Raw genomic sequence first — 26,523 nt, 5'->3', positions numbered from 1 at the left:
GTGTGTTGGGCCAAATCCCTAACAACTCGAAAACTAATGCAGCCCAGTTACCCTCGCCTCGACCTGTAACAGGTGCCCCGTGCACTCTAAGTCCAAGGATAACAGCGACATCCTCTAAAGTAATCGTCGCCTCCCCAACAGTCAAATGAAAGGTATGGGTCTCCTGCCTCCATCGCTCCACTAATGCCGTCAGAAGTGGTCTATCAATCTCCAAACCTCCCCCTACCAAACGATGTATGCCGAGAAAACCAACACGCTCGACATACCGAAGAACCCTCTGGTGGTACGCCGGTGAGGTCTCCGTCAGCGAACGTGTTGAGCTCCGGTGGTGGTGCGCCGGTGAGGTGCGGTGTGCGGCGTGGTGACCTCCGGTGAGGCGGTGTGCGGCGCGGTCGGTGTCTGCTGTCGGGTTAAGAGAGAGAGGGAGAAGAGAGTTTGAGAGAATGATTTTCGAATGTGCGAAATTGGAAGGGTTAGGTTGGATTTGGGGATTTTAGTAAACCGCTACTCGGAGTAGCGGTTTTGTTTAATGAACCGCTACTTGGAGTAGCGGTTTATAGCCGCGGGTCCAAAGCCAATTAAACCACTACTTCAAGTAGCGGTCAACATAAAGGAACCGCTACTTGAACTAGCGGTTAATTTCAAAGATAACCGCTACTCGGAGTAGCGGTTTTTATGCATTAACCGCTACTCGGAGTAGCGGTTTAGCTGAAGTAAAAAAAAAAAAAAAATTTCTCACGTGCCGTCCTACGTGGACGGTACGCAGGGAATTAAATTTTTTTTGGGTACATTTTGGGAATTAATAATACCTTTTTTGCCTTATTCAAGGAAAAAATTCTTATAAGATGGGTAGTAAGTATAATTAAAATCTTCAACAGTTTCTGGAGCTTCCGTCATTTGCACTGCAGCAATGGAAGAAGCAGCATCCTCAACAGATAATCCATCTATTCCAAAAACCGAACCCCACTCTCTTTTCCCCATTGCTACATCATCCACCACCGCCGTCACAACTCCTAACTGGCTGTGCAGCTCCAGCTTCACCGCCGACCTCTCCGTCATCAACGACGCCGCTTCCTCTTTTCACGCTTTCCACACAATCAAAGATGACGAAGATGAGAGCGAAGAAATACCAGTAGCCAGAAAAAGCTCCTACGAGTTTCTAGAATCTTCCGATTCCGAGAGGGATGAAAGAGATTACTCAGATAAGAAGAAAAAGAAGATGAAGAAGAAGCGGAAGATAGAGAAATCAAGAGCTCCTGAATTCCAGACTTTTGCGCATGGTGCTCGAAAGTCTGGTGTTCGAGCTTGGGCGAGTTCCGATACTAAACTCTCCAAAGATTATTACTTTGATTCTCGCGGAGATCCTGATAATTTGGCCTTCGGCTGCTTGTACAGGTAAATTCTATTTGAGGAACTTATGTGACCAGTAGACAGAGAGATAACATATTACCAGAAATGGATATGTAGCAATTAATGTGAATTTCTTATAGAAGAGAAAGCAAGGGATTTCGGTAACAAAACTGGGTGGAAAATAAGGGTTTTCTTTGAAAAGAGTGTTAAGGAATGTCAGTGTTTTGTGTGTGTTATAACTTATAACACATGCATTTTGTGTTTTAGAGGTGTATGAATTCCACATTAGAGTATTTTTGTTCTTCAATGTATGCTCTAGTGGACTTTTTACAGTCTTTAGTACGTGTATACAAAGGTATTAGTAAGAGCTGTGAAAACTTGATTATTTTGAAGCACATTGTTTTTTTTAATATGTTGGTGAGGATAAAGCTGTCGACCGTAAAAAAACAAGAAAGGGAGTGAGAGGAGTGTGGGATGAGCATGTGGGAGAAATCCTTATATAGGTTTGTGAAATTGATATTTACTCTTTCTAACAGCCAAGGCATTGTATTGAAAAGGACTTACTCTTTTGTCAAAATAATGTGTGAGCATGCATATTATTTTGAGATGTTTGGAAAAAGTTGTCATGTTCTTTGAAATAGAAATAGATTATGGCCGGTTTTTCTAATGTAACCAGACTTAATTAGTATGCTGGAGAGAGAATGGAAATGAAGCAATTATTATTTATTATAAAGCTTCATTATTGGCGTAAGCATGACGAATCCTTTATTTTGAAGGGTTGGACTTTTGGAACAACACTTTAACTAATTCTGGATGGAGGTGTATTAGTGAAGTATCATGAGTTGTGCATATCGTTTTCTTTGCTACAGGATGGATGTTGGGCGATACAAGCTTCATGATGTCGCAGGAAGTTCAGAGATTGATTTTGGAGGGCATACTCAGGTGAGTAACTGGGGTTTGCTTACAAGAGGAGAATTCGATGTGGATGGATTAGATGCAAAATTAAAATCTAATGGGCGCTACTGGTCTGTCAAGCATTCAGTCTTGGAAAAAAATAGAAATTTCAAGCGTTTTCGGATTGTTGCTACAGAGAAGCATCTTCCAGTTTCCTGGGACGATTTTATTCCATTATCTGCTGAAGATGGAGATGGTAGCTTGTTTTCAAGATCTTCTGTGATAGTAGAGTCATGGGAAGATGAGATATTGCGGAAAACAAGAGAATTCAATATAATGACTAGGGAGCACCCCCATAATGTTAGAGTATGGCTGGACTTCTCTGAGTTTCAAGACAAAATAGCAAGTAATCAACCACAAAAAGGTGCGCGCTTGCAGACACTTGAGAAAAAAATTAGTATATTAGAGAAGGCGGCTGAGCTGAACCCTGAAGATGAAGATCTGTTGCTTTGCCTTCTAAAAGCTTATCAAAATAGAGATACTGCAGATGTTCTTATTGGAAGATGGGAGAAGGTTTTGATGCAACATTCAGGAAGTTGCAAGTTGTGGAGAGAGTTTTTGCGGGTCGTTCAGGGAGACTTCTCCACTTTTAAAGTTTCTGAGCTTCGAAGGATGTATACTCATGCAATTCAAGCTCTGTGTGCTGCATCTAGCAAGAGGCATAGGCAGGTTCTTACATTCACTTTGTGTTTGTGTTTTCTGCTTGGTTGTCTTATATGCATCTTTTTGTGGATTAATGTTTCTATATAATCTATCTCTGTGTATGATTACAAGGGTGGAAGATCATCTTCTGCCTTACTCATATGCTTGTTCTGTCTTTGTAAAGCAGGTTCGTCCAACTGTGGAACCACCTTCTCCAGAGACTGTGGATTCTGACCTTGAAATGGGAATGGTTGATATATTTCTCAGCCTGTGCAGATTTGAGTGGCAGGCAGGCTATCAGGAGTTAGCCACTGCGTTATTGCAGGCTGAATTAGAGTATAGTTTGTTTTATCCACCTTTACAGCTCACAGAGCAGAGCAAAAAGAGATTGTTTGAGCATTTTTGGAATAGTGATGGTGCAAGAGTTGGAGAAGATGGAGCCCTTGGTTGGTCCACCTGGTTGGAGAGAGAAGAAGAAAATAGACAGAAGCTCATGCAAGAAATGTCTGTGAAGGAAGATGAACAAGGGGGTTGGACTGGGTGGTTCACCCCTCCATCCAAAGGCAAGGAGAATTTACCTGTCTTGGAGGAAGATGTTAGTACTGATGTGGTTATGGAGGAGAGAGATGAACAATTAGATGACACGGATGCAAAGCAAGAAGAAGATGATGCTGCTCTGTTGAGAATGCTGGGAATTGATGTTGATGCTGAAGCCAGCAGGGAAGTTCATGACACAAATACGTGGGTCAGGTGGTCAGAAGAGGAGTCATCAAGAGACCATGATCAATGGAAGCCTGTTCGTATGGACTTTGGTGCTTCTCTTTTCTTTTGTCTATAGCTTCATTTTCTGTTTTAGCTTTCCAACTGTGCATGTTCCTCTACTGCTTCTACTTTCTCTTTGTGAAACAAAATGTTATGATAATCTATTACTGGTTTCCATTTCTAGGTCGGATATCTGTAGAACCTATGCAGCAGAAATTATGCTGGTTGTATTGCTGCTGCAATCTGACGTGTGGTAATGAATTAGTAATGTGGTCTCAACATCTGGTATTCATGTTTCCACAAGGTCTGAAATGGAAGGTGAAGTTTAATAAATCCACATAGTTTTTTCCTGACCTTCAATTCTGTGAATGAATGAGAGCTGACTGAGCTGAGAGATCAGGAAATAATCATTATTAAGAATTAAGACTGAAGAATATCAGTTTGCATTTGAGAAGTCGTAATATAATGCTGGATAATCCTTGGAAGCTGCATTATATTGTACTTGGTAAGAAAGCAGACATACTCCTGAGTCCTGACTCCTGCCATTAGTAGCTCTTGTATCTTAGAGATAAACGCGACTAAATAGTTCATGAGGTCGACTAAATTGTAATCCGTATGTTCTACTTGAGCTACCTTGCCCATGGTAGTCTTGAAAGGTAAGGTTGATGTTTTTTATGATATGACCTGCTTCAGTTTGGTGATTTGGAGACCGCCTTTCCCCTCTCTTTGCGCATCTTTGTTACGATAATATCCCAGTAGGACAGGGAAAACAGTTGGAAATTTCAGGAAACTGCATTACATCGTCAAGGTTTTTTACGCCAGGAGGTCAGAAAGGAGTTATAGATTCTGGATTTCACCGCAAAGAGCATCGTGGCACCACTGCATTTTGCTTTGCTGCATCATCATTTGCTTTAAAGTTTTGATTTTCATTTGGCTTCGATTTTCACAAGTGTCACTATTGGGTTTGCAACCTTTCGTGTGCCTGTCTTCCATTCAGATGCCTTCTTTGCTTTGCTCTTTGTTTCTGAAAAGAAGCAAAGCAGGAGGATGGGGCTTTCGATTAGATTGTTGAGGCAGCCTTTGCTAAATATCCCCGTAATCATAGATTAAACTTTAGAGAGATTGAAGATTTTTCCTTCTTTTGGAACCTGAGAAAAAATAGGATATGCTGGTTTGTGGAGAATATACTACTTCTGCCCCTTCTAAAAAATACCCAATCTTTTGTCGGAATTGGGATTCCCTCTCAAGCTGCTTGAGTATGGTTAATCGGTGATAATAATAATTTTGAGTTAGTGATATTTCGAATTTCACAAGGTTACTTGCTATTTGTATATTCATCTCCGGCAAAGAGAAGTTCTACATTAAACATAATTTAAAATAAGAACATAATGAGACATTGAGTCAGTATTTGACTATAGAGTATACAAGTCCATAAAAACAGACGAGCAGATAGATAAGAGTGCATGGCCCTTTAAAAAATCTGAGAAAAGCATCAGCCGCAGTTGGTAACTTGGTATACGTCTCATCGATTTCTTGCTAGTATGCTAAGATTTTTTTTCTTCCCTGCTCATCTTGTGCAGCTCTTTGTTTTGCAGTTGCTATGTAGAAGATGTGCTTCAGTGGGGGGGGGGGGTCTGGGATTTACTAAAAGGGTTTCCAATCATGCAACATAATCGAAAGTGACTAACTTTATCTTCACTCTCTGCCCTCTTGTCTCTCTACCTTAGTTTTAACAGAATCTATTTTGGGTGATAAATGCTTGACAATCGTGTTTCTGCGTTGTGTAAAAGGCTTTCTTTTCCAAGTCTCCGAAAAGCTTTGATCAACTACTATAAAGTGCCTCATTTCTTAAAACAGTTCCAAAATTCCTGACTTGGACGAAATTTAATGCAAAAAAAACCAGAGTCCTGAATGTTTTGTATGTCCTTCTCCCTGGATCAATGACATATCTGCCCTTAGTCCGGCCAGTGATTTCTGATGTAGGTTTTGCCATCGATGCAGGGGTTTCACATAACAAGGAGGTGATCGAAGAAGCCCAGGAACAACTTTCTAGAGTCATATTGTTTGAGGATGTTAGCGATTTTCTTTTCTCCCTAAGCTCTGTTGATGCTCGCTTATCTCTTGTTCTGCAGTTCATTGACTTTTTTGGTGGTGAGGCATCTCATTGGTTAGTATTGGTGGCCAGCTCATTCTCAACTGACAATTCATATTTCTTTGTCTGTTTAGCTTTTTTTTGCTGTTCTTGTTGCTTGTCACAAATATCTATGCTTTTAAAGATGCTATCATTTTAATACGTTTTCTATTTGTACCCTTTCTAAGACAAACTTTCTTCCTCTCTTTTTTTCTTTTTTGTTTTCTAAATGAGCAATCAAGTTTATCGTTAATTTGATGATTGGATACTGTTTGAGCGTCATTGTGACAAATAACTTATACATGTAATTTGGCACAGGACGTTGATGTTCACTCAGACACTTGTTTGATTTAGGGGGTTTGGTTGGATAATTTGGAATGGATAATTCCAATGTTTGGCTGGACTTCTCATTGGATTTTAATATTGAGGCATCAAACTCCTCCCCAAACTCCTTATATGTCATTTCATTTCCCATCCCTACAGCTTCTAATCATAAACACCCCAAAATTCAACCCTAAGTCCTAACTACTGCATAGAGGAGATAAAAGAGGCGGGAGGACGAACTTGATTTCAATGTCTTCGAGGATATACTTTTCTGGCAAGATAGCATGTCTTATCCCTTTTGTTTTTCTTATGTATTTGTTTGAAATAAATTGAGGGGCCGTGCCTCGTTATCAGTAGCTTGAATGCCTAAACCTGTGTTACTTCGACACGCGACACGACGCTCAACACGCCTGGAAGAAGTGTCTGAGTCGGGTATCAGAAAAGTGTCGAAGAGAGGTGTCGAAATCACCCAATCAGAAGAGAAAAAGAGAATAAAGAAAAGCCCATTGAAATTGCAAAGGAGAAATTACAGATCTAGGGCTTGGATGACAAACCCTAGATGTGAAATTGGAAAGAGAGGAGATCGAGATTAGGAAAATTACGATGGGGATTTTGCTTTTCGATCAATTTCAAACTGGAAGGAGGACTCCATTGTTATCTGATGCTATGATGTGATTGACACAGAGAGGGACAACTGAAGAAGATGAAAGAAAGAGATAGAAGGTGAAAGGGTGGGAGCTTGGGAGGTCAAACTGTGGGTTCTGAAAAAAAAAAACAAATACTACTAAAAGCTTGAAATGTTATAAAGAAAAGCAAATCAAATAAAAGCAAAATAAATACTTATTAAATGTTTGCATTGACAGTTTACTATTGGAACTAGTGTGTATTGGAACATGGCCCTCATTTACTCGTACTTATTAAACCAACATGAAAAATAAATGTCTGCTATTCTTTAATTATAATAGTTTTCAAGGTAAAATTTTAAATTCTACCTACTTTTTAACAATTTTACAACTTTTTTTTTTTTTACGGAAAAAAGGTTTGAATATTTTTTCCAACACTTATACGATACCCGTGTCTATAGAACTGGTCAAGATACTCTTTTGACCGTATCCCCGTATCGGCCATACTTTTGGAGTAGAGTGTCGTATCCTCCGATCCCTACTTGGATACGACACCCTTATCGATGTCGGAGTAACATAGGCCTAAACCTTGCTTTGAGTCAGCGTAAGTTTGAATTAACTGACACTGGCTTTCTCATTTATAATGCTTGGTTGAATGTTTTATCCCTTTTTTTTTTTTCTTATGTAACTGTTTGGAATAAATTGAGGGGCCGTGCCTTGTTATCACTAGGTTGAATGGCTTAACCTTGCTTTGAGTCAGCAGCGTAAATTTGAATTAAATGACAAGGCTGTGGTTCTCTTAATTCTAATGCTAGGGATTAATGCTTACTTTCAACAAACATTTTACTGGTGGTTAAATTGATATGTTCTTATGAGATTGGTGAGGTAGGAGGTCGAATCGTATCTCTTATTATGTCAGAAATATTTACTGCACGGGAACCATCAAAAATAAGATTTGCATGGAGAAGCAAGGGGTAAAGGGTAAGTGAAACCAGTTGGGGGTAGTAGGGTATGGAAGTAGACTTTGGGGGAATGGAGGAGGTAAAGCCATAAAGGTGAGTAAAGGTGACCATGGAGAAGCAAGAGGTGAAGGGTAAGTGAAACCAGTTAGGGGGTAGTAAGGTATGGAAGTAGACTTTGGGGGAATGGAGGAGGTAAAGCCATAAAGGGAATGATTAAATTGTTGTAACAGACAACAAGTGATTCTCTTACCCTTACCCTTTCCTGAACACCCCATACCAAACGCCCCCTAATAGTCTCTTCTTTTGTCCTTGGGCTCTTTCTCTTTGGCACTTATCTTTAACCTTGTGTGGGTCGAGGTGGGCCTACCCTTGTTCAGTGAAAGATACTCTGGTGGTGTGAAAAAGAAGGATGAGTAATGGTTGGCTAGCCGAGGTCCGAAAGATGATTCTGTTGGTAATATGGATGGTGCAGTTGGAAGAAAAGAAACGAACAGATTTTTGAGGGTTTTTAACTTCCTCTAGTATAGCTTTCAAGTTTCTGTTTTGAAACTTTTATACAGCTGGACTGTGATTGAGTGAAGCTTTAGTAACTGAGTATCACTTGGTGTTCCTCTTGAGTTGTAGATGAGTTGCTCCATGATAGCTTGAGGGCTTGAGCTTTTTGTCCTTAGCCCTCCTTTTGTAAATCGGTGACCCCCTTGGTTTCTTCATAATCTTATTCTTTATTAATATTCCAGAAAAAAGTTTGTGGTCCTGCCATGTTACTTCTTCAGCAACTCTAGTCAACCAAATTAAGAATTGTGCCAACCTCACATTGGGTACACTATATGGGACTGAGGGAGTTATAAAGCAAAGTTTGAAATATATATTAAAGGGGAAAGCTGGACCTTACAATTGTATTAGTGTGGGAACAGAGATCTGGTTGGGAAGAGTAGGTATAATTCTTATTTTGCGTGTTCTTGGATATGGTTTCCATTTTATCCTGGATTTTTGTCACAGGTTTGTACTTGATCAGGGCTTTTATATTTTCTTAATATGTTTGTGCAATCGGTATTCTCATATATGTTGCTCACTTCCTGCCCAATCCTTGCAGGTTTGGTACTAATTCTCAATGTTGGAATGAGAAAATACTGAGTTTAGAAACACTACCAAATTCTATTCTACGATATCTAGGAAATATAAATGGTTCTAAAATAATGGATGGTTCAAGCACTCTCAGTATGGAATCTCTGTTGAGCCATCCAGGGACTCTTGGAAGGACAGAGATGATGAAGTTTTTGCGTAATGCTGCTCTCTTATGTTTGAAGATTTTCCCTCGAAATTACAAGATAGAAGAGGCTATTCTAATTGCTGAAGAGCAAAGTTTTGGGGGAATCAACACTTCACAACGTGCAACACCTTCTCAAGCTTTGGCAAAGCTCCTCTTGAAATGTGATCGACAGGTACTTCTGTTGTTCAATAACTTCATGTTTTATTGGCTTTTCCAACTTCCCAAATATTTTGGAGGAAATAACCTGTCAAGAGGCACTTGTAATAAAAATACCCATGTCGTGAACTATATTGCAAGTTTATGCAAAATAAAGGACGAATATATCATACTATATGCTTATTTTTTCACTAAAAATTAATAGCATACATCTATATCATTGTACCAGGATGTATTACTTTGTGGAGTTTATGCTCAGAGGGAAGCTGCTTACAGAAATATTGAGCTTGCAAGGAGGGTATTTGACATGGCATTGTCATCTATCAGTGGGCTGCCCTTGGTATGTTGCTGCTGCTAATTTCTCGTCTGTTTGTTTCATAGTTGTGGCAAAGAATCATATTCATATTTTTTTGGTTGCTTATGCTACCCTCGAGACAAGACCATGGTTGGGCATAGGGGAGTCCCCTATGAGGAGCAAGAGGGGGGGGGGGGGAAGGGTGGGATTGTCGAAGAGATCCCAAAGATTATATAGAACATTTCTAGAAACTAAAAAAGAGAAGCGACAAAATAGGCGGTGGAGCTGTATAGTTACAGGATATTATGAAAATTTGAGGTGAAGGGGCCACAAGTTAGAATGAGAATGTAGTCTAAGTACGATAATATTACTTCCTCTTTTTTTCCTTAGTTGTACCATATGTAATTACCTAATAATCTGGGCAGTAGATCTAAATGATGAATATTCACATAAAGAAGATGAGAATTTGGGAGAAATTGATAATTGATGGGATCAGCAATGCAATTAGATCATCACTATGGAGTTCACAGTCCCAAACTTCTGAGTGGCTGGATACTTCTAACTTCCAAGTCCCAATTACAAATGAAGCAGTAGTAAAGTTCACTTAATAATTATACGAATATCTTTTTTCCCTACACTTTCTCTTTTTATTGTGGATCTGTCCTTACATTTCCTACTCTGTCCTCTAACTAACTTAGTTGCTTCCTCCGCCAGCTAATCATGACAAACTAATGTGCATTACCTTAAGTGCCCCCTTTCTCCCAGGCTAGTCTATTACACCATATTGACTTTTGACACTATTCACATGTTCTACTTTGTCCGTCTATTATTTATATACTTCCTATGTTTATTTTTTCTACTTGCAACCTATGTTACTCCGACACGGATACGGGTGTCGTATCCAAGTAGGGATCGGAGGATCCGACACCCTACTCCAAATATTTGGCCGACACTCCGACACGGTCAATAGAGTGTCTTGACCAATATTCTAGACACGTCAATGATTGAAAGTGTCGGAAAAAAATTTCCGACACTTTATTTTAATAATAAAATCAATACTAATATATTTAGAAAATTTATACTATTATACTTTTTGTTTTTTATTAAACAATAACACTTTGCTTTAAAGTAGGCAGTACTTTTGCTTTAAAGTAAAAGCCACCTGGGCCCAAATGAGGTGTCCATACAAAATTACAAAGCAGCAGTACTTTTGCTTTCAATGTGCACAGAGGCCCATAACAAAAAAATCCCATCTCTTAATTCTTCACCAGAAATAAAAATACACGGCTCTTCGTCTTCGAAGCAAAACCAATTGAGTGCTCCTCTCTGTCGCCGGCAGCCGGCAGCCGCCAGCCGCCAATGATGTCTCTTCTCTCTTCATCTCTTCTCACGCATACCATTATGTGCGGCTTAACCTCCTGAGTAAAAGCCCTAATAAAGTATGAATTTTTTTTGTGTAATTCGACCTCAATTAGCAGATTTAGGGTTTACCTTGTAAACCCTAAATTTCAAATTTTGAAGAGAATTCAACAAAATAGGTATATTTCACCCTTTTCTCTGCGTTTTTCTTCTTACTTTTGTCAAATGGGTGTCGATAGGCGACACTTTTTCGATACGGGTATCGACACCCATTTCCAGGCGTGTCGAGCGTCGTGTCGCGCGTCGTGTCGAGTCGACACGCGACACGCGACACGCGAGGTTGAATAGGGTGTCGGAGTAACGTAGCTTGCAACATTGAAGCATGGCACAAGTTAGTAGAGCAGAGAGATAAAGAGAGATAAAAAGCACCTCATGTGCTAAGAGAGAATAGGAGAGAATGTATTGCCATAAATGTGAACATTGCTAAGTAATATGCAACTTCCTCACCTTGGAAATGTTGCCACTAAAAACAAGAGGACGTAGAAGGACAAAAATAGTAATGTGAGATCTTGTTAGATTTATCTCGTTATATAGTTTCATCATATCAACTTCATATTCTCTTATACTTAATTAAAGATATTATTGCTTAAAGTTGTGTGTTAAATGTGCCAAGACCTTTTTGTGTTAACTAAAAAAATAAAGAAATGGAGGTAGTAATTCAAATTATTAACAAGTTTTTTGCATAAGCCGTATTGATAGATTTGACTAGTTAAGCGAGGCAAAAGCTTCTATACTAGGACTGATCTTTTGTTCAAAATTTTTCTTTTGATATTAAGAAATTTTATCAGAAGACTCAAGAGTGAGACGGGAAAACATAACTCAGAGAACAATTAGTCACCAAAACCACCTCTAAAATCTAAAAAGGAACAAAAGAAACAAAACATCAAGACCAAATCAAGGAAATTTGTCTTGAGAATCACACCTCATGCAAATTGAATTAAAACTCGATTTAAAAATTCTAATTCCTTATTGACATTTTCTTCTGAGAATAATTTTGAGATATTGGTTTTGAATCCACAAAAATTGAAAAGGAGAGAGGTTGAAGAGAAACATGTCGGGATCGAAAAAGATAAGTTTTGAAGCATCAGTTTTTAAAATTGAAACATGAATCCAGACCGAAGAGGAAGAGTGAAGAAAATATGATAAAGGGGGACAAGAAGAAGGACAAAAGATGATCGAAGAGAAAGAAGAAAGTAGATTGAGAACTTACCTCATATCTTCACAGCTGCCGACCATCGGCGATGACCAACATCATCAAGGATGACGCCTTCTCTGTCATAGTTGTCAATTCACAAATTAGCGTTTACGTTACTGCCATTCAACTAACTTTCCCCAATTCCAGGAAGCCTGTTGCCATTTACCTTGGTGCTTGTTTCTTCTAGCATAAGTAAATAAGATCGTAGGCCTGGGATAATTCTATGCAATACTATGTTATAAAAGTAATAAAAGACCAGAATAAAGCTAATTGCAAGCTGGAAAAGCACCCAATTCCTCTCACAATCTTTAGCGTTACAAGTTAGGCTAAGAATCATTATAGCATATTTTTAGAGGTTTAGTTTTGAACTTCCAAAGCAAGACCACACTCCGTTATTTAAATAAAAACATCGTAAATAGTTTTGGGAGACAACAAAGATATTAGGATTAACAAATCCAAGTAAGTGGTTAATGGGAGGTCTTAATACTTTCTTTGCCTAATTGCCATGGTAATCCAAAAGAGATTGGATGCTTTTTTCGCATAAATCTAACCAACCTTGCAATGCAATCATGTAAAAAACCCTTCATTATTTATGCGGATTTAGGAAATAGCCGATTACATGCAAATGAAGTTGATAACCCACCATATAGCCGATTACATGAAGTTGATAACCCACTAAATAGCTGATAACAGATGAAGTTACAATTCCATCTTGTATTGATGTACTCAAAGGCTTCTTGTAGTGATCCTCCTTCATTGCGAAAGTCTTAGACTCGTTACTCTATTTCGCGAGTAGAGGTGACAAACCTGTTCAAAGGACCTTTATGTTTTGGTCTTTGAGGAATGAACTTTCTACTTTTTGTACACGTGGTACACCCTTGAAGTTTAATATCTCAAAATCACCCTTTTCATCATCATCATGGTCTCACCGTTATATTGAGATATCCTTGGATCTTGTGGTGTCAGAAACAGACGTGATCGATGGGTCAACCCGATACCGAATTGACTTGAACCTGGTTTGGTCCCCAGACTCGGCAAAATCATATTCTGACACCTGCATTCAAACTCGTTACCTGATTGAACAAAGGTAATCCCAGACCCGATCCTGACCACAACTCAATTCAAAACCCGATTAGACTCCCTAAATATCCGATTCAATCCCATTTGTTTATGGCCGACCCGAATTCAATTATTGTTTTATAAAACCAAACTTTTTTGACGACCATACGCATCAAAATTATTAAAATTCAATTATTGTTCTATGTTTACAAAATGATTTTAATATGTTATTTTAATATTTTACTAAATATATACTATATCATTCCTTTATAAGTATTAATAAGTTGGTACTTGGTACTACTTAGAAATATATTTTTTGTTAACATGATATTTTAAAATGTTGCAATTGATACGTTTTTAACTCTAAATAATAATTAATATATTATGAGAGAAATGCAAGTGAGTTTCTCTCACTCTTGTATTAACCAGTGAACATAAATCTATTAGACTTGTCACTATCAAAATTAAACCAAAATAATCATTTGAATTAACCAAAAACCTTACTTAAATTAACTAGTAAATATTACTTAAACTAACTAACTAACATTATCAAATCAAAATCAAAATTACAGAAAATTAACGGCAAAATTACAAAGAAATTGACAATGAAATACAAAGAAAATCTGAATATAGGAATTAACAACGAAATTACAACCAAAAAACAAATATACACATAAAAGAACAAAGACCAATGGCATGCCAACTGCATCCCCACCACCACCGCCGCAAGCCCAACTGCACCAGCACCATCAGTGCGTCCTCCTCAAACCGAATGGCACCGCCACCACCTCTGCCACCCAGATGGGCCAGATCATTGCACCATCACCACCGCCTACCATACCCAACAATCATATCACCACCATTTCAACAATAGATCTCAAAATTAAATCCGTTAACGGGCGTTACATAATGAAACAGCCGAATTTTCATTAAACGAGAAGCTTTATACCACATGTTTGTTTTTTCTTGATTGAATTTCAGTTTGTCTTTTGGGCCTTGAACTGGCCTTCTATTTGGTCTTTGGAATTTTGTTTATTTCTACTTTTATTGTTGTCAATTTTACATGAGAAGCTTTATACCACATGTTTGTTTTTTCTTGATTGAATTTCAGTTTGTGTGGTCCGGTGAATGTGCTTTTGGGCCTTGAACTGGCCTTCTGTTTGGTCTTTGAAATTTTGTGACCCTTTTATTTCTACTTTCTATTGTTGTCAATTTTCCTTTTGTGGATGTGCCAAAGTATTCTTCAAATTATAAATATTAATTCAGAAATGTATTTTAAAGCTACAATTCTGGTTGATGATTGATTGAGATTAGAAGAAAAATTGAGGAATATCTTACTAAATTATGTTGGCTGAACTAATACATTTCAGTAGCCAATCATCAATTCAGTTATACTACAGGAATAATTTACTAAAGTATTCGTTTCAGTAGCCACTTTCATATCCATGTCAATGATATATACTTCCTCCGTTTCTTTTTACTCGCTACACTTTCCATTATGGGAAGTTTCACATTACTTGCTACACTTCTTTTTTGGGCAATAAACTCTCTCTATCTCTCTCCTCCCACATGGGTTCCTTTTCTTTTTACTCTCTACCTCTCTCTTCTCCAAAAATTGCCAAGGAGTCCGTGAAATGAGAAGTGTAGCGAGTAAAAAGAAACGGAGGAACAATATATATTTTGTAGGAGCATGTCTCTAGGTATGCTGGAATTTTCATGTAATTTTTCATAGCTATTGGTTGTGCTACTGTTTAAACTGGTTAAGCTTCTTCAGTATAAAGTTTATTAGAACTGAAGCAGTATCAGAATGCCTTCAATTTTGTTTGAGCAGGAAACACAGTCAAGTGCTGCCCCCTTGCTTTACCTATGGTACTCGGAGATGGAACTAGCTGAGTGTTCTAGTGGTGAATCAGAGTCTAGGCTACGTGCTTTGCACATATTGTCATGCCTAGGAAGTGGGATTACTTACACTCCATTTAACGGACGACCATCAAGCACACAATTGCTCAGGGCACACCAGGGTTTCAAAGAACGCATAAGTAATATAAGGTCATCATGGGCACGACAGGCTGTAGATGAGAGTTCTGTCGCTCTGATTTGTTCAGCTGCATTATTTGAGGAGTTGACAGCTGGATGGGTTGCTGGGGTTGAAATCATCTCGGATGCTCTTTCCATGGTGCTTCCTGGTACAAATTGCTCATTACATGTTAGCCTAGGCACCTTTTGTTTTCTTTTGTTGCTTTTCGGCCATAGCTGATCTCTTTCCTTGGGATCAAGAGGCTTCAATGAATTTATTTTGCTGTGCTTGTCAATAGTGCATGATTCTAGGTTAGGGTAATGTTAATGATACTTCTCGTGAAGTGTGATTGGCTCTGACAAACAACGTTAATGATATTCTCTTGAAGTTCTATCACTCTCATTTATTTCGATTTTTTTATAAAAAATCTATCCAACTTCAATATTGCATGTCAGTGTTTAGTCCCGTCAAAGTGATGCATAGTGTAGTTACTTGCTGATATCAGAAATGTCTAATAGCATGGATATTGCCTTTGATTCTAGTTCGTGTTCCTAGTAAAAATCATCAAGTGATAAGAGCATGAAGTTCAAACCACTTGTTGCATATAGTACCATTTTAGCACCTGGAAGAGCATTCATGAAAATTCTGCTCTCTTCTTGTTCTAAAACATGTTTTGGGGTCCTGAATAGTCAATTGTAATTCGTAATAAGGGATTATATGCCTCTAGCTGATTTATCAGGCGTATTTGATATCCATAATTTTTCCAATTCGTAATAAGGGATTATATGCCTCTAGCTGATTTATCTTTTTCTTTATTAATTATTTCGCTCTCTGATGACTATACCCCACGACACAATCATTAAGAGATGCAGTTCTATTGTCTCCTGATCTACAATGTATCATTGGCTTCAAAATATCTGTAGCCACAGCCAAATCAAAAGCTATCATCTTCAATAGAACCTAGATACTTGCAAAAAAAGTTGAGATATAATATTAATTTAGATGCTAAGTTATTGTAAACATTTATATAAAAGATTGCAAGTACGATGCTGTAGTATTAAGTCAGTAGTATTGGACAACTACAGTCCGAGGAAAAGAAGCTCCGCAGTCTCTTGAATCCTCATTGGAGGTTCCATGAGAGAGATTCTTCGTTCCTTATCAAGAATGTTGATATTGGGCCATTGCATGAAGTAGAAAGGTTCTATAGGCATGGAAAAAGAATTGGAAAAAGGCGTGTCCTTTAGAGTACTTCCAAAAACCAATCTGTTCTCCGTCCCAACAAGCTTGTATGGGGAGGCAATACCTAGCTTTAATAACCTTGTAACAAACATAAGACGACCAAATTTGAGTGACCTTACTCTATCTGGTTGAGATCAGCTAGTTGATTGTTTCTTTTACCTGAATGATTGAAGTATCTTGGATAAAGATAGTAAGAAACAAGAACATAGTAAATTCACCCCCTGCCGTTCATTTACCAATGAAATTGGAGATGCACTGTATTGAGGAACTGTCCTGATTCCAGACCCCATGTCTTCGTATTCAAGATTCTGTACAAGATCATCAACTCACCCTGCTATAAATCTTCTCTATATAATTTTTAGATTTAACTTCCTTTTCTCACATCTAGTCCTCCTTATTAAGAACAAAGTTTGCCGCCAGAAATTTTGTTGACTTATACAGATGCACTATGTACCACATAATACATGCACGAAAGCAATATCATTTTTATATGAGATCTTTCAGAACCAAAGAGCCTTCGATGCAATGGCATTTTGAACACTTCCTAGCCTTGCAGTCAAGAGTATTCTCTGATATAAGCAATTACTCATTAAGAGCATTATTGATGTGCGGGGCCATATGTGTACAATTTTGACTTATCATGGGGCCTTTTGTCTTTTGAAATTTATTCAGTTCTTCCCTTCTAGAACTTTACTTTATGACTCTGCTGTCACTGCTCATTTGTATTTTGGTTTTCTATATGTGAGTGACTTTATTAATTGCCTACTTAATTTGCTGCAGAAAAAACGCGTCGAAGCCATCAACTTGAATTCTTGGTCAACTTTCAAGTGAGAATGCTTCAAAACCATCATAAACAAGCAACTTTATCAAAAGTGTTGCAGTCTGTGGCAGCTGGATTGCAAGCCTATCCTTTTAATCCAAAACTTTTTTGTTGCCTGGTGCATCTTAGTGCTCTATACATCGTGCCCAATAAGCTTCGGCGGATCTTTGATGGCCTCTTTCAAAAGTAAGATTAATGCATATTGAATGAAACTGATTAATTGATCTTACTTGAATCAAGCTAATTCACTTTCGGAGTTGGGTATGGGGTTAAGAGAGAAACGGATCGATGTGATAGAGAAGAGTATAATACATTATTCATTTTTGTCATTTAACTCAAATTGATATTTCGAGGAGATTTAACGTCACCTGAAAAGTAGTGTGAAGAAAATCATTGGATGCAGGGAATACATAATTAAGTTGGACGCCAAATAAGGCAATAATTGTAACTTTACAATTAGGAGACAGAGTCTTATGTAGGTTTGGTGAAGGTGCATGATGAAGCTTTTGAAGAATCTCTTGTGAGGTGTGACCACTAATTAAAAAATTCTGGGCTTGACAGTTTCAGTTAACTTGTGCCGCAAGATTTATCTTGCCACTGTTTCTTGAACCATCTCAGTCCAAGGCATCCACCCTATGTATGGATGACTAAAGACTCGCTTTTAGTGTCTTGTAGTCAACTATTCATCATCACTCATTTTGCTATATTTTCCTTTTTACTTTCGGAAAGACTGTTGTGGATGAGTTTTAATTAAGAGGACAGATCTATGCGGAATGGAATAAAGGCAATAAGAATTCAGTATGGGTGGAATCAATGTTTTTGTTTTAGAAAGAATAGTATTGTGGCGTATTATTATATTTATTTTGTATATATTTTAGGAGGTTTGATTAGGTTGGAAGTCTTTGAATTTTTTGTTTCCTACGAATACTCGGATATAAGATATTTCTTTTTCTGAGTAGTGCTTAGGCTATAATACTTTCAAGATGCTTATTTCAGAAATTTGAAATGAGCTGAATTTATATAATGTTGATTGGAGATGTTCTCCAAACTTGCTAACGAGAGCTGGAAGGTGAGTTTGTAATAAGCTCTTGGAAATTCAGAAATGCAAGTTTATAAAATCTTCTCCCAGTTAAGTTAGACCTGAGTCCTGACAGCTCAGTAGAGATGTAGTAATAAAATAGCTGTTAGTGGTGTGCAGTATGGTGGACACATTCAAATTGAGATTTCAGCCCCAATAGTTCAGGTTAGACCATGAGACAAGAATAGATGGAACCCCTCCTGAAAAGCAGGGTAGCTTATAGAGAGGAGGAACAACGTGCATAATGTTGTTGACTCTTCAAATTATATATTGCATGCAGTTTTCTGCACATTGAATGATAGAACATCTATTTAGTAATCTTTTGAGAAAACTGCTCTCTGTGGATTGGCAGTGCTAGTTATGGTTGGTGAGAGCTATGTTACACAGACACAGGAACAAAACTGCTCTGTGTGGATTGGCCATGCTAGTTATGGTTGGTGAGAGCTATGTTACACAGAGGACAAAACTGCTCTCTGTGGATTGGCAGTGCTAGTTATGGTTGGTGAGAGCTATGTTAAAGAGACAGGAAACTTTGTGACGTATCCATGGTGAAGTGCCTCTAATTCCCAACATCGCAGCAGGGGTTCTTGCATTTCCAGATCAACAATGAGGTCAGTAGCTAGGTGTGAAGTATTAGGGATGGCTCCTTTGATTTGCTTCAGTTGGGCCACTACCTGCCCAACCCTTTGTAGTATCTTATAAGGTGCATAAGAGTGAGGGGATAATTTCTCAAATGGCAGTTTGATGATTGTTGTCTGTATGGATGAAGCTTCGGCACGTCCGCGATATCGTATCGTATGTTTTCCGAGGACGCCTCTTGGGCTCTTTTGTATTAGTTGTGCTTTCAACAAATGCAATCTTAGCGCATCTCTAATGACATCTCGAAGCTGAAACTCTTCATCCAAGGAATCAACCGGTGTCCGACCCTTTCCTACTCTGATTAAAAGGGGTGGATCCCTCCCATAGAGAGCCATAAAGAGATTCATGGAAGTAGAAACATGCGGGGATGTATTGTAGGAGAGCTCGGCCCATGCCAACCATTTGGCCTATTGTCGGGCCTAGCTCATTGATAAATCAACACAGATTTGTCTCTAAGCTCTTGTTGAAAATTTCCGTTTGGCCATCACTTTGTGGGTGATAGGCTCTGGATGGGTTCAATTGGGTTTCTTGAAGCTGAAATAGTTCCTTGCAAAAGATTCTCAAGAAAATCTTATTCCAAACCAAGACGATGGAGCTAGGGAACCCATGAAGTCTTACTATTTCCTTGATAAAGATAGCAACCAAAGTGCTTGTGAAGGATGCTGTAGGCCCAAAATATGGGAGCATTTGGTAAGACGATCCACTACCACCAAAATTGTATATGTCCCTTAGAGCGAGGGAGCCCTTCGATGAAATCCATTGTGATCTCATCTCAAACTTGGCTGTGACAGGCAGCGATTAGACAACCCTAGTTGGGCTGATGTCAAGGCCTTTTGCTGCTGACATGTAGTGCAAGAGTGGATGTGCCGAGCCACATCTTTGCGTATTGCATTGTACCACTATGGGGCCAAGCGAAGGTAGGCCTTTAGCTCTCCGGAATGGCCCCCATTAGGGGGGGTATGATACTCCATTAAAATCGGTGATGGGGGAATTGGCCGGGATCATGATTAGACCTTTGTATAACAATCTTCCTTCAACTAATTCGAACCCATGAGGGTGTTGCCCTCTTCCTTGATCCCCTTAATCAATTGCTGCATCAACTCATCTCGTGCAATGTGGTGCTTGATTTGTGCCCAAGGCACCCCACACGGTTTCAAGTGTTCCTAAATATCTCCGAAGGCATACGCTACACGTTTGAGTCCCGTGGGTATTTATCTCTACCCATCTTTGATATTTGGACCCCACAACCCGTTGCTCCATAATAAACTTTGAGGCTCTTTTGGTTTGTGCGTATGAGGAACCTTTTCCCTAGCAAATGATTTCCCCATTTGCGCTGCCTAACACGATCACCATAAGCTCATTTTCATATATGGATTTGAACCGTGCTCAGGGCCCAATGTGAAGGCTAAAAATGTTGATTATCAAGGAGCAACGCTCCTAGCCAATGCCCCGAGACGTAAGTTTGTGGAACAAACTGATAGTGAAGGTTTGGTATTGCGAGCACGGGGTCGGTCACCATGGCCTCCTTCAATTGTTCAAAGGCAATGCTAACTTCTTTCCTCGAATTGATCTTTCTTAGAACCGAGGGAGTGCAATCTTGGCATATTTCCCCATGGATTTTCGGTAATATTCGGCGAGCCCTAGAAAACCCCGAAGTTCCCTCAAACTCCTGGGAGGTGGCCAATCTAAATTGGACCGAACCTTCTCCATATCCATGGCCACACCTTCCGAAATGATATGGCCTAGGCCACCCTTTTCTTCCCAATCTCGCACTTGTCTCTGTTAGCATACAATTCATGTTGGGCCAAAGTCTCCAAAACAATAGCTAAATGGTCGCGGTGAGATATTTTATCATTACTATATATGAAAATATCGTCAAAAAAGCCAAGTAAACTTAAGCAAATAAGGCTTGAATACCTCGTTCATGAGAGAGTGGAAGGTGGTCGGGGAGTTGTTGACCGCGAATGACAGGACAAGGAACTCGTAGTGGCGTAGTTCCCTTCGTAGGTCCGAAAGGCGGTCTTGGCACATCTTCTCTTTGACCCAAATTTGGTGATAACTCGATTTCAAATCCAACTTGGTAAATACCCGAGACCCATGCAATTCATTAAGTAGTTCGTCGGTAATGAGCATCGTTGCTCGGTTGAGGGCACAATAATCCACACAAAACCACCACGAGCCATCTTTTTTCTTCACAAGCAACTTCAAACTACAGAATGGACGAATAGAGGGGGGGTAATTCTGGCCTTCAACGTATCTCTAATAAGCCGCTCTATCTCAACTTTTTGGCTTTAAGGGTACCGCTAAGGGTGAACCGACACAAGCTCATGACCTTGTTTAAGCATAATGGAGTGCCCTATGCCCCTCCGTGATAAAAGACCCGTCGGTAGGTTGAAGACGTGCTCCTATCTTGCCACAATGAAGGAAGGGAGGTGCTTCCACCTTGTTTTTTTCCACACACGCTTCCTGTCTCTCCTCTATGTGGTTTAATTCCATTGACAACCCCCCTTCTCCTTTTGAAGTTCCCTAAACATGGCCTTCAATAAGATCTTTGAACGGGCGAGAAACTGAATCCCTTTTAACTCCACTAACCTCCCCTCTCCCAATTTTGAACCTACATATCTCCCAAGTGTTTGAGCCACTGGATGCCTAGGATGATATCATAGTTTCCCAATTCAAGGGGTAAGAACCTCATAAATGTGCACACCTTGGACCTTCATTGTAACCCCCTTGTAATCACCTACTCCATCTCCCATTTCCCAAGGAAACACCAAACCCTTTGGTGGAGCTTAGTTGAATTCAAGCTTATCTATGGTGGCAAGTGACCATAAATTATGGGTTACCCCGGGTCCACCATTACCACCACTTCTTTCAGATGATAGTACCTATCATCTTCATGGTTTTTGTGTCGAAGGCCCCACCATTGAGTTTAATGAAATCTCCGACAAGACAGACTCCGGCAGGGGGCCTTGCTCTCTGTCACCCTCTTCGTTGTACGCCTCATCTCCTCATTCTTCCCCCTCCTTCCTCACGATGTCGCCAAGCTTGCGCCGTCGGCGATGGTGTACGGCCGACCACTTGCTGTTGCAACGGTTAGCACACCCTTCTTTCCCGCTTGTACCGGAGTTCTTGGTCACTAAGTCTTCATATGGTTCCTTATAGCGGGTGGGTGGTGTTTTGGATTTTTTTGATGTTGGTGGTTGGGGTGGCTTGAGATGGGTAAGTGGGTTGGTTCGTGTTTGGGCCTAGGTAGCTGTAGTTGGAGTTAGGGAGTTGGGTAAGTTTTGTAGGGGGGTATATGTGTTTGGGCTGGTGTAGCTGGGTTGGGTGTGTAGGGAAGAGATATTAGGATTGGCATGGTAGGTTTTAGATCCCAGGTTTCCATAGTTGGGCCTTGTTTTCGACCCAACTCTAATTTTGTCCTCTACCCGCATGGCCAAGTCCATGGCTTGATCGCTCAGTTTGGTCTTCACGTCCTCATGGAGCCCTGTGCAACGGTTCTTAAGGATATATCCTCCGCCACGTTATTGATTGGTGTCGCCAACTCAATGAAAGATCGCTTATACTAGCCACCATGTTGGTTTTTTGACTCCCAACAATCATGGACCAACCTAACGTTTGTTGGCCGGCAACACCTCAACATTAGCACCTTGAGCTCCGTTGTATAGGTCGGCGACAGTGATCCCATTGGTACCAAAGGTGGGCGTCGCCGTCCATTCCAACCACCACAACCTCTAGCTTCTCTTCCTCGTTCAAATTGTAAAACAAAAAATACCTCTCGACCTTAGAATCCATCCATCCAGGTTGGTTCCTTTGAAAATGGACATTTCCTGTACTTCTAGTTTCCTCCACTATAGCCACCCCGTACTAGGGTTTGGCCTTGACTTCCCGAAGTCCTCCCTCTTGGTCCCTGGCGGTGGTAGTCTCTACTTAATAGCCTGAATGAAGACTCTCACTTCCTCATGGAACTGGATTTGCCCTAGTGAACCCTTTCCCCATGGCGTCGTTGGTTTCCCTCTTAAGCTGAGTCTCCCCTCAAGCCTGATGGAAAAGAAGTTCAGGTCCTCCGTGAATTTCTTAGTGATCACCTCAAGGCTAGGCGCAAGCTGAGTGGAGGTGGTTTCTTGCATCCTCCCAGCAGCTACTCTAACTGCTGACGCCACTTGGTTGTTCCACCCATTGCTCTACTCTTTGAGTCGCTGGGGGTACCATGCTTCATGTTGCTCTGATACCTGTAAAAGTTTAACCACGCACAACCAGCACAACCAAGTATAATAGAGAAAGAGAAGAAAATAGAAAAAGAAGAAAAAGATAATGGGAGCAGAAGAGAGAGGGTGTTCTTGTATTGCTTAACAAAAATGGAATAATTACAAAGAAGTCTTCCAGTGACCTCAATACTCCTTAATTACTGAATGAAGAATAATTTTCTGAATAATTCTCCTTGATTCCCTACTCCTCTATTCATACTACTATAGTTGTACTATTTTTCTCCTATTAGAAGGTTCTCTGCTCTTTCCTTAGTTGGTGCATTCCTCAGCTGTGCCACCTTGCTGTCACATAACAGAATCAGGTACCCTCCCCAGATTTCTTTTTGCTGACGTGGCGACTAGCATAATTGAATTTCACAGGTGGCCTTGGTTGGGCTGGCTGGGGAGTGGGATCCATTACACTTGGTCACATGAGATTTGGGTATGCAAGATGTACCCGACTATTTCATAGCTACCTTTTAACTAGCTGTTTTGGTGCCTTTGAGAATGGCTAGTTTTCTCTGTTTCTTTACTAGTTGGTTTAGTGCAAATAGAGTTCTGAACCTGGTATTCATTTTTGTGCCTCCCCACCCAGGTTAAAAGGGAAGCTATGAAAAAGAAACCAAGCAAGCCATCTATTTGGGGATTTTGTGCTGATTTTCAGAGTTTCAGTAACCTTAATGTCCCCTTTTCCGACTCTTTTTCCCTATATTCTTACATTGCAATTCCTACAGATATTATTTTTCTGGTCAATACATGGTGGAACTCTCTCATCTTTATGGGGATTTTGGGCTGATTTTCAGAGTTTCACTAACCTTGATGTCCCCTTCCCCCACTCTTTTTCCTCTAATTCTTACATTGGAATTTCGTGGAAATTATTTGCTAGAACTCTCCCTTGTTGAGCTCTTCTTGTACATTATGGAATTGTTTTGATCAGTGAAGTTGCTTCATCTGAATGAGTGCTTGGTTGGGTCTTTCTTTCAGAATCCCCTTTCCCAGACAGAAATTCAATTTTAAAAATATTTTGCTAGTTTTTAGTAGGTCCTCAGCTGATGTTTTTTTTATGCAAATCTTTGTTTCATTGTACTCCATCGATGTAACATCATCCAGTTTATGTCTTCCACCATTTATTTCACTTTAACCAATAACTGTCTAGTTTTGTGATTATTTGAATGCTTTAGTTATACTTCCTCCTTTCTTTATATGTTGCGACAATAGGTTTGGACAAGGTTTTCAAGGAAGTTAAAAAGGTGGGTAGTTTAGCATAAAGTTACCCATTTAATTAACTAGAGTAGGAGAGAAAAATTCCTTCATAAAGTAAAACCGACTTTATGAGGCTAAGTGAGTGATCAAAGATGGTTTTAGTTGGATGAATTAAGGGGAAATATTGCCAACAAATGTTGCTTTTTTAACCAAAAGTGGAATTGTTGCAGTATATGTGAAACAACCCAAATTGGTAATCGTTGCAATAGAAAAAACAATGGAGGAAGTATATTGTAAGAAATATGACAACTATTGTCGGACAACTAGAAAACTAAAAAGTCGACAACTATTATGGATTGAATTATAATATTATGCTTCAAAATTATTCTGTATATGGGATTCGATATATCATCCTTTTTCTTGTGTGTGATCTTGTGCTTCAAATGATATTGTCAGACTTCATTATTCTTGTACGTTTCTTTCGAAGCAGCTCATGAGCTGCTTTTTTTCCTTTGGGGTGTGCGCTTATTTCAGTTCAAATCTGGATGTTCACAGGAAACCATCAATAATCCTTTGGCTGTTTGCTTTATCATATGAGCTGACTAGAGGTGCTCCTCAGCACAGGATACATGGATTATTTGAGAAGGCATTGGCAGATGATAGGCTACGCTCATCTGTTGTGCTGTGGCGCTGCTATATTTCATATGAGATTTATTTAAGCAACTTTCCTGCTGCAAGAAGAATATTTTTCCGTGCTATCCATTCATGTCCATGGTAAGAATATTCTTTTAAGATCTTAAAGCTGGTAATAAGTGCTATATTACTGGTATGATAAATTTCTCAAGGGTCATAAACGTTTAGCTGCTAAAGTGCTATCTCTCTAGACAATATAGGATATATAAGCTGCTTATGAACTTATTCATAGACATCCTTCCTTTTGGGTAGTTGGATATAAATTAAACATTTCGCAAATGACATGTAGAAAAGTTTTAGAGTATTTTTGCCTTCCCTAACTAGCTGGGTCACTTCTTAAGCTATCGTGAGGGGTTATGGTGTGGTTTACTTCTGGTGTTTTCCTTGAATGTAGTAGCAAGGAAGAAGATAAATAGACCACTGTTGCTTCCCCTCACAACTGCTCTTGCTATATTATCTTACAAGTCAAAAGAAACGAATAATTTGTTATACTCTTGGGACTGTTACACGAGTCCAAGGAGCTAAAGAAGTTCCTTCCAGTCTATTGGTTTTACTACTTGGTCTAAAATAATATAGGCAGGCACTTTCGCATGGTAGTGCCAGTGCTTTCATATGGAAGTGTACAAAGTTGTCAAAGTTTTATTTAGTATTGCAATGTTGCATCATTTCTGATTCAATTAAGTAATTGCTGGTTAAATTTGTTGTACTTTTGTTGTACTTTTGTTGTTGCTGCTGTTTAGTCTTTAGTCTTTGATCTGTTAAGCACTATAATTTATAAGAAATACATACAAGGACTGACTTACAGTTAATTAAATGCTACAAGTACTAGATGGTAATCTAATGCTGCAAACTTAAGTTCTTCTGTAGAATGATGTTTTTTACTACGGTGCTGGTGTTTATCTGTGTGTTTATGTGCTTCAAATTCAGTGCTGTGTGCAATAGCTGCTACTTTGTTCCTCGTATTCTTACTCTTTCTATGTGTGGTCTTAGGTCAAAGTTGTTGTGGCTTGATGGCTTCCAGAAACTACATAACATCGTCACTGCCAAAGAACTATTGGATCTCCAAGAAGTGATGCAGGATAAGGAGCTCAATCTAAGAACAGATGTTTATGAGATTCTTTTACAAGACGATTTTAATCATTAGTTGTGAACTGACCAGAAATGAATTGTACAGATGTTAAGGGTGTACCAAATGGTTGAGATAGATGATACAGTATATTGAGCGTATGGATTGTGTGCCTTCTCTCTCAACTGCTGGGCGTCATCTCAAATGACACTCTCTTCTTTCAAAAGATTCATAGAGCACACACAATATCAAAAATTAACTTAAACCGGAATCAAACTTCGTTGATGAAAAGCATAAACGTCATATTAATCTCAGAAAGTACTGTAGTAATTTGATTTTTATTCTTATATGTATATAATACCGCATTCGTTTTACGATA

At 39.3% G+C, this 26,523-nt stretch overlaps 1 protein-coding gene across 6 annotated transcripts; it reads left to right on the top strand.

Moving 5' to 3' along the window:
- The first annotated feature begins 863 nt into the window (after positions 1-863).
- Positions 864-26,523, top strand: LOC104901371 (uncharacterized). 6 transcript variants are annotated; one of them, XM_048635241.2, is made up of 11 exons: positions 864-1,395; positions 2,220-2,973; positions 3,134-3,758; positions 3,893-3,961; positions 5,710-5,875; positions 8,842-9,190; positions 9,404-9,514; positions 14,974-15,328; positions 17,179-17,404; positions 24,920-25,159; positions 26,069-26,523. In XM_048635241.2, exons 1-11 carry the CDS (start codon positions 911-913, stop codon positions 26,220-26,222), a joined length of 3,534 nt encoding a protein of 1,177 aa, XP_048491198.1. In that variant the 5' UTR covers positions 864-910; the 3' UTR covers positions 26,223-26,523. The 6 variants fall into 6 exon arrangements, with proteins under 6 accessions (XP_048491198.1, XP_048491197.1, XP_057247349.1 ...); XM_048635240.2 differs by having other exon boundaries at positions 3,131-3,758; XM_057391366.1 differs by having other exon boundaries at positions 865-1,395; positions 24,941-25,159.

This window comes from Beta vulgaris, chromosome 8 (genome assembly GCF_026745355.1).
Source record: "Beta vulgaris subsp. vulgaris cultivar EL10 chromosome 8, EL10.2, whole genome shotgun sequence".
In the NCBI taxonomy this organism is placed as follows: Eukaryota; Viridiplantae; Streptophyta; class Magnoliopsida; order Caryophyllales; family Amaranthaceae; genus Beta; species Beta vulgaris.
The sequence above is the reverse complement of the archived record's forward strand: the minus strand, read 5'-3'. Positions and strand labels throughout refer to the sequence as shown.

What these genes read in the sequence shown, in the direction of transcription:
- LOC104901371 (XM_048635240.2), top strand. Translation starts at nt 911, where the DNA reads ATGGAAGAAGCAGCATCCTCAACAGATAATCCATCTATTCCAAAAACC. An exon ending in GCCTGTTCGTATGGACTTTG is followed by an intron (nt 3,759 to 3,892) that starts GTGCTTCTCTTT and finishes TTCCATTTCTAG; the next exon opens with GTCGGATATCTGTAGAACCT. An exon ending in TTTGATGGCCTCTTTCAAAA is followed by an intron (nt 17,405 to 24,919) that starts GTAAGATTAATG and finishes CGCTTATTTCAG; the next exon opens with TTCAAATCTGGATGTTCACA.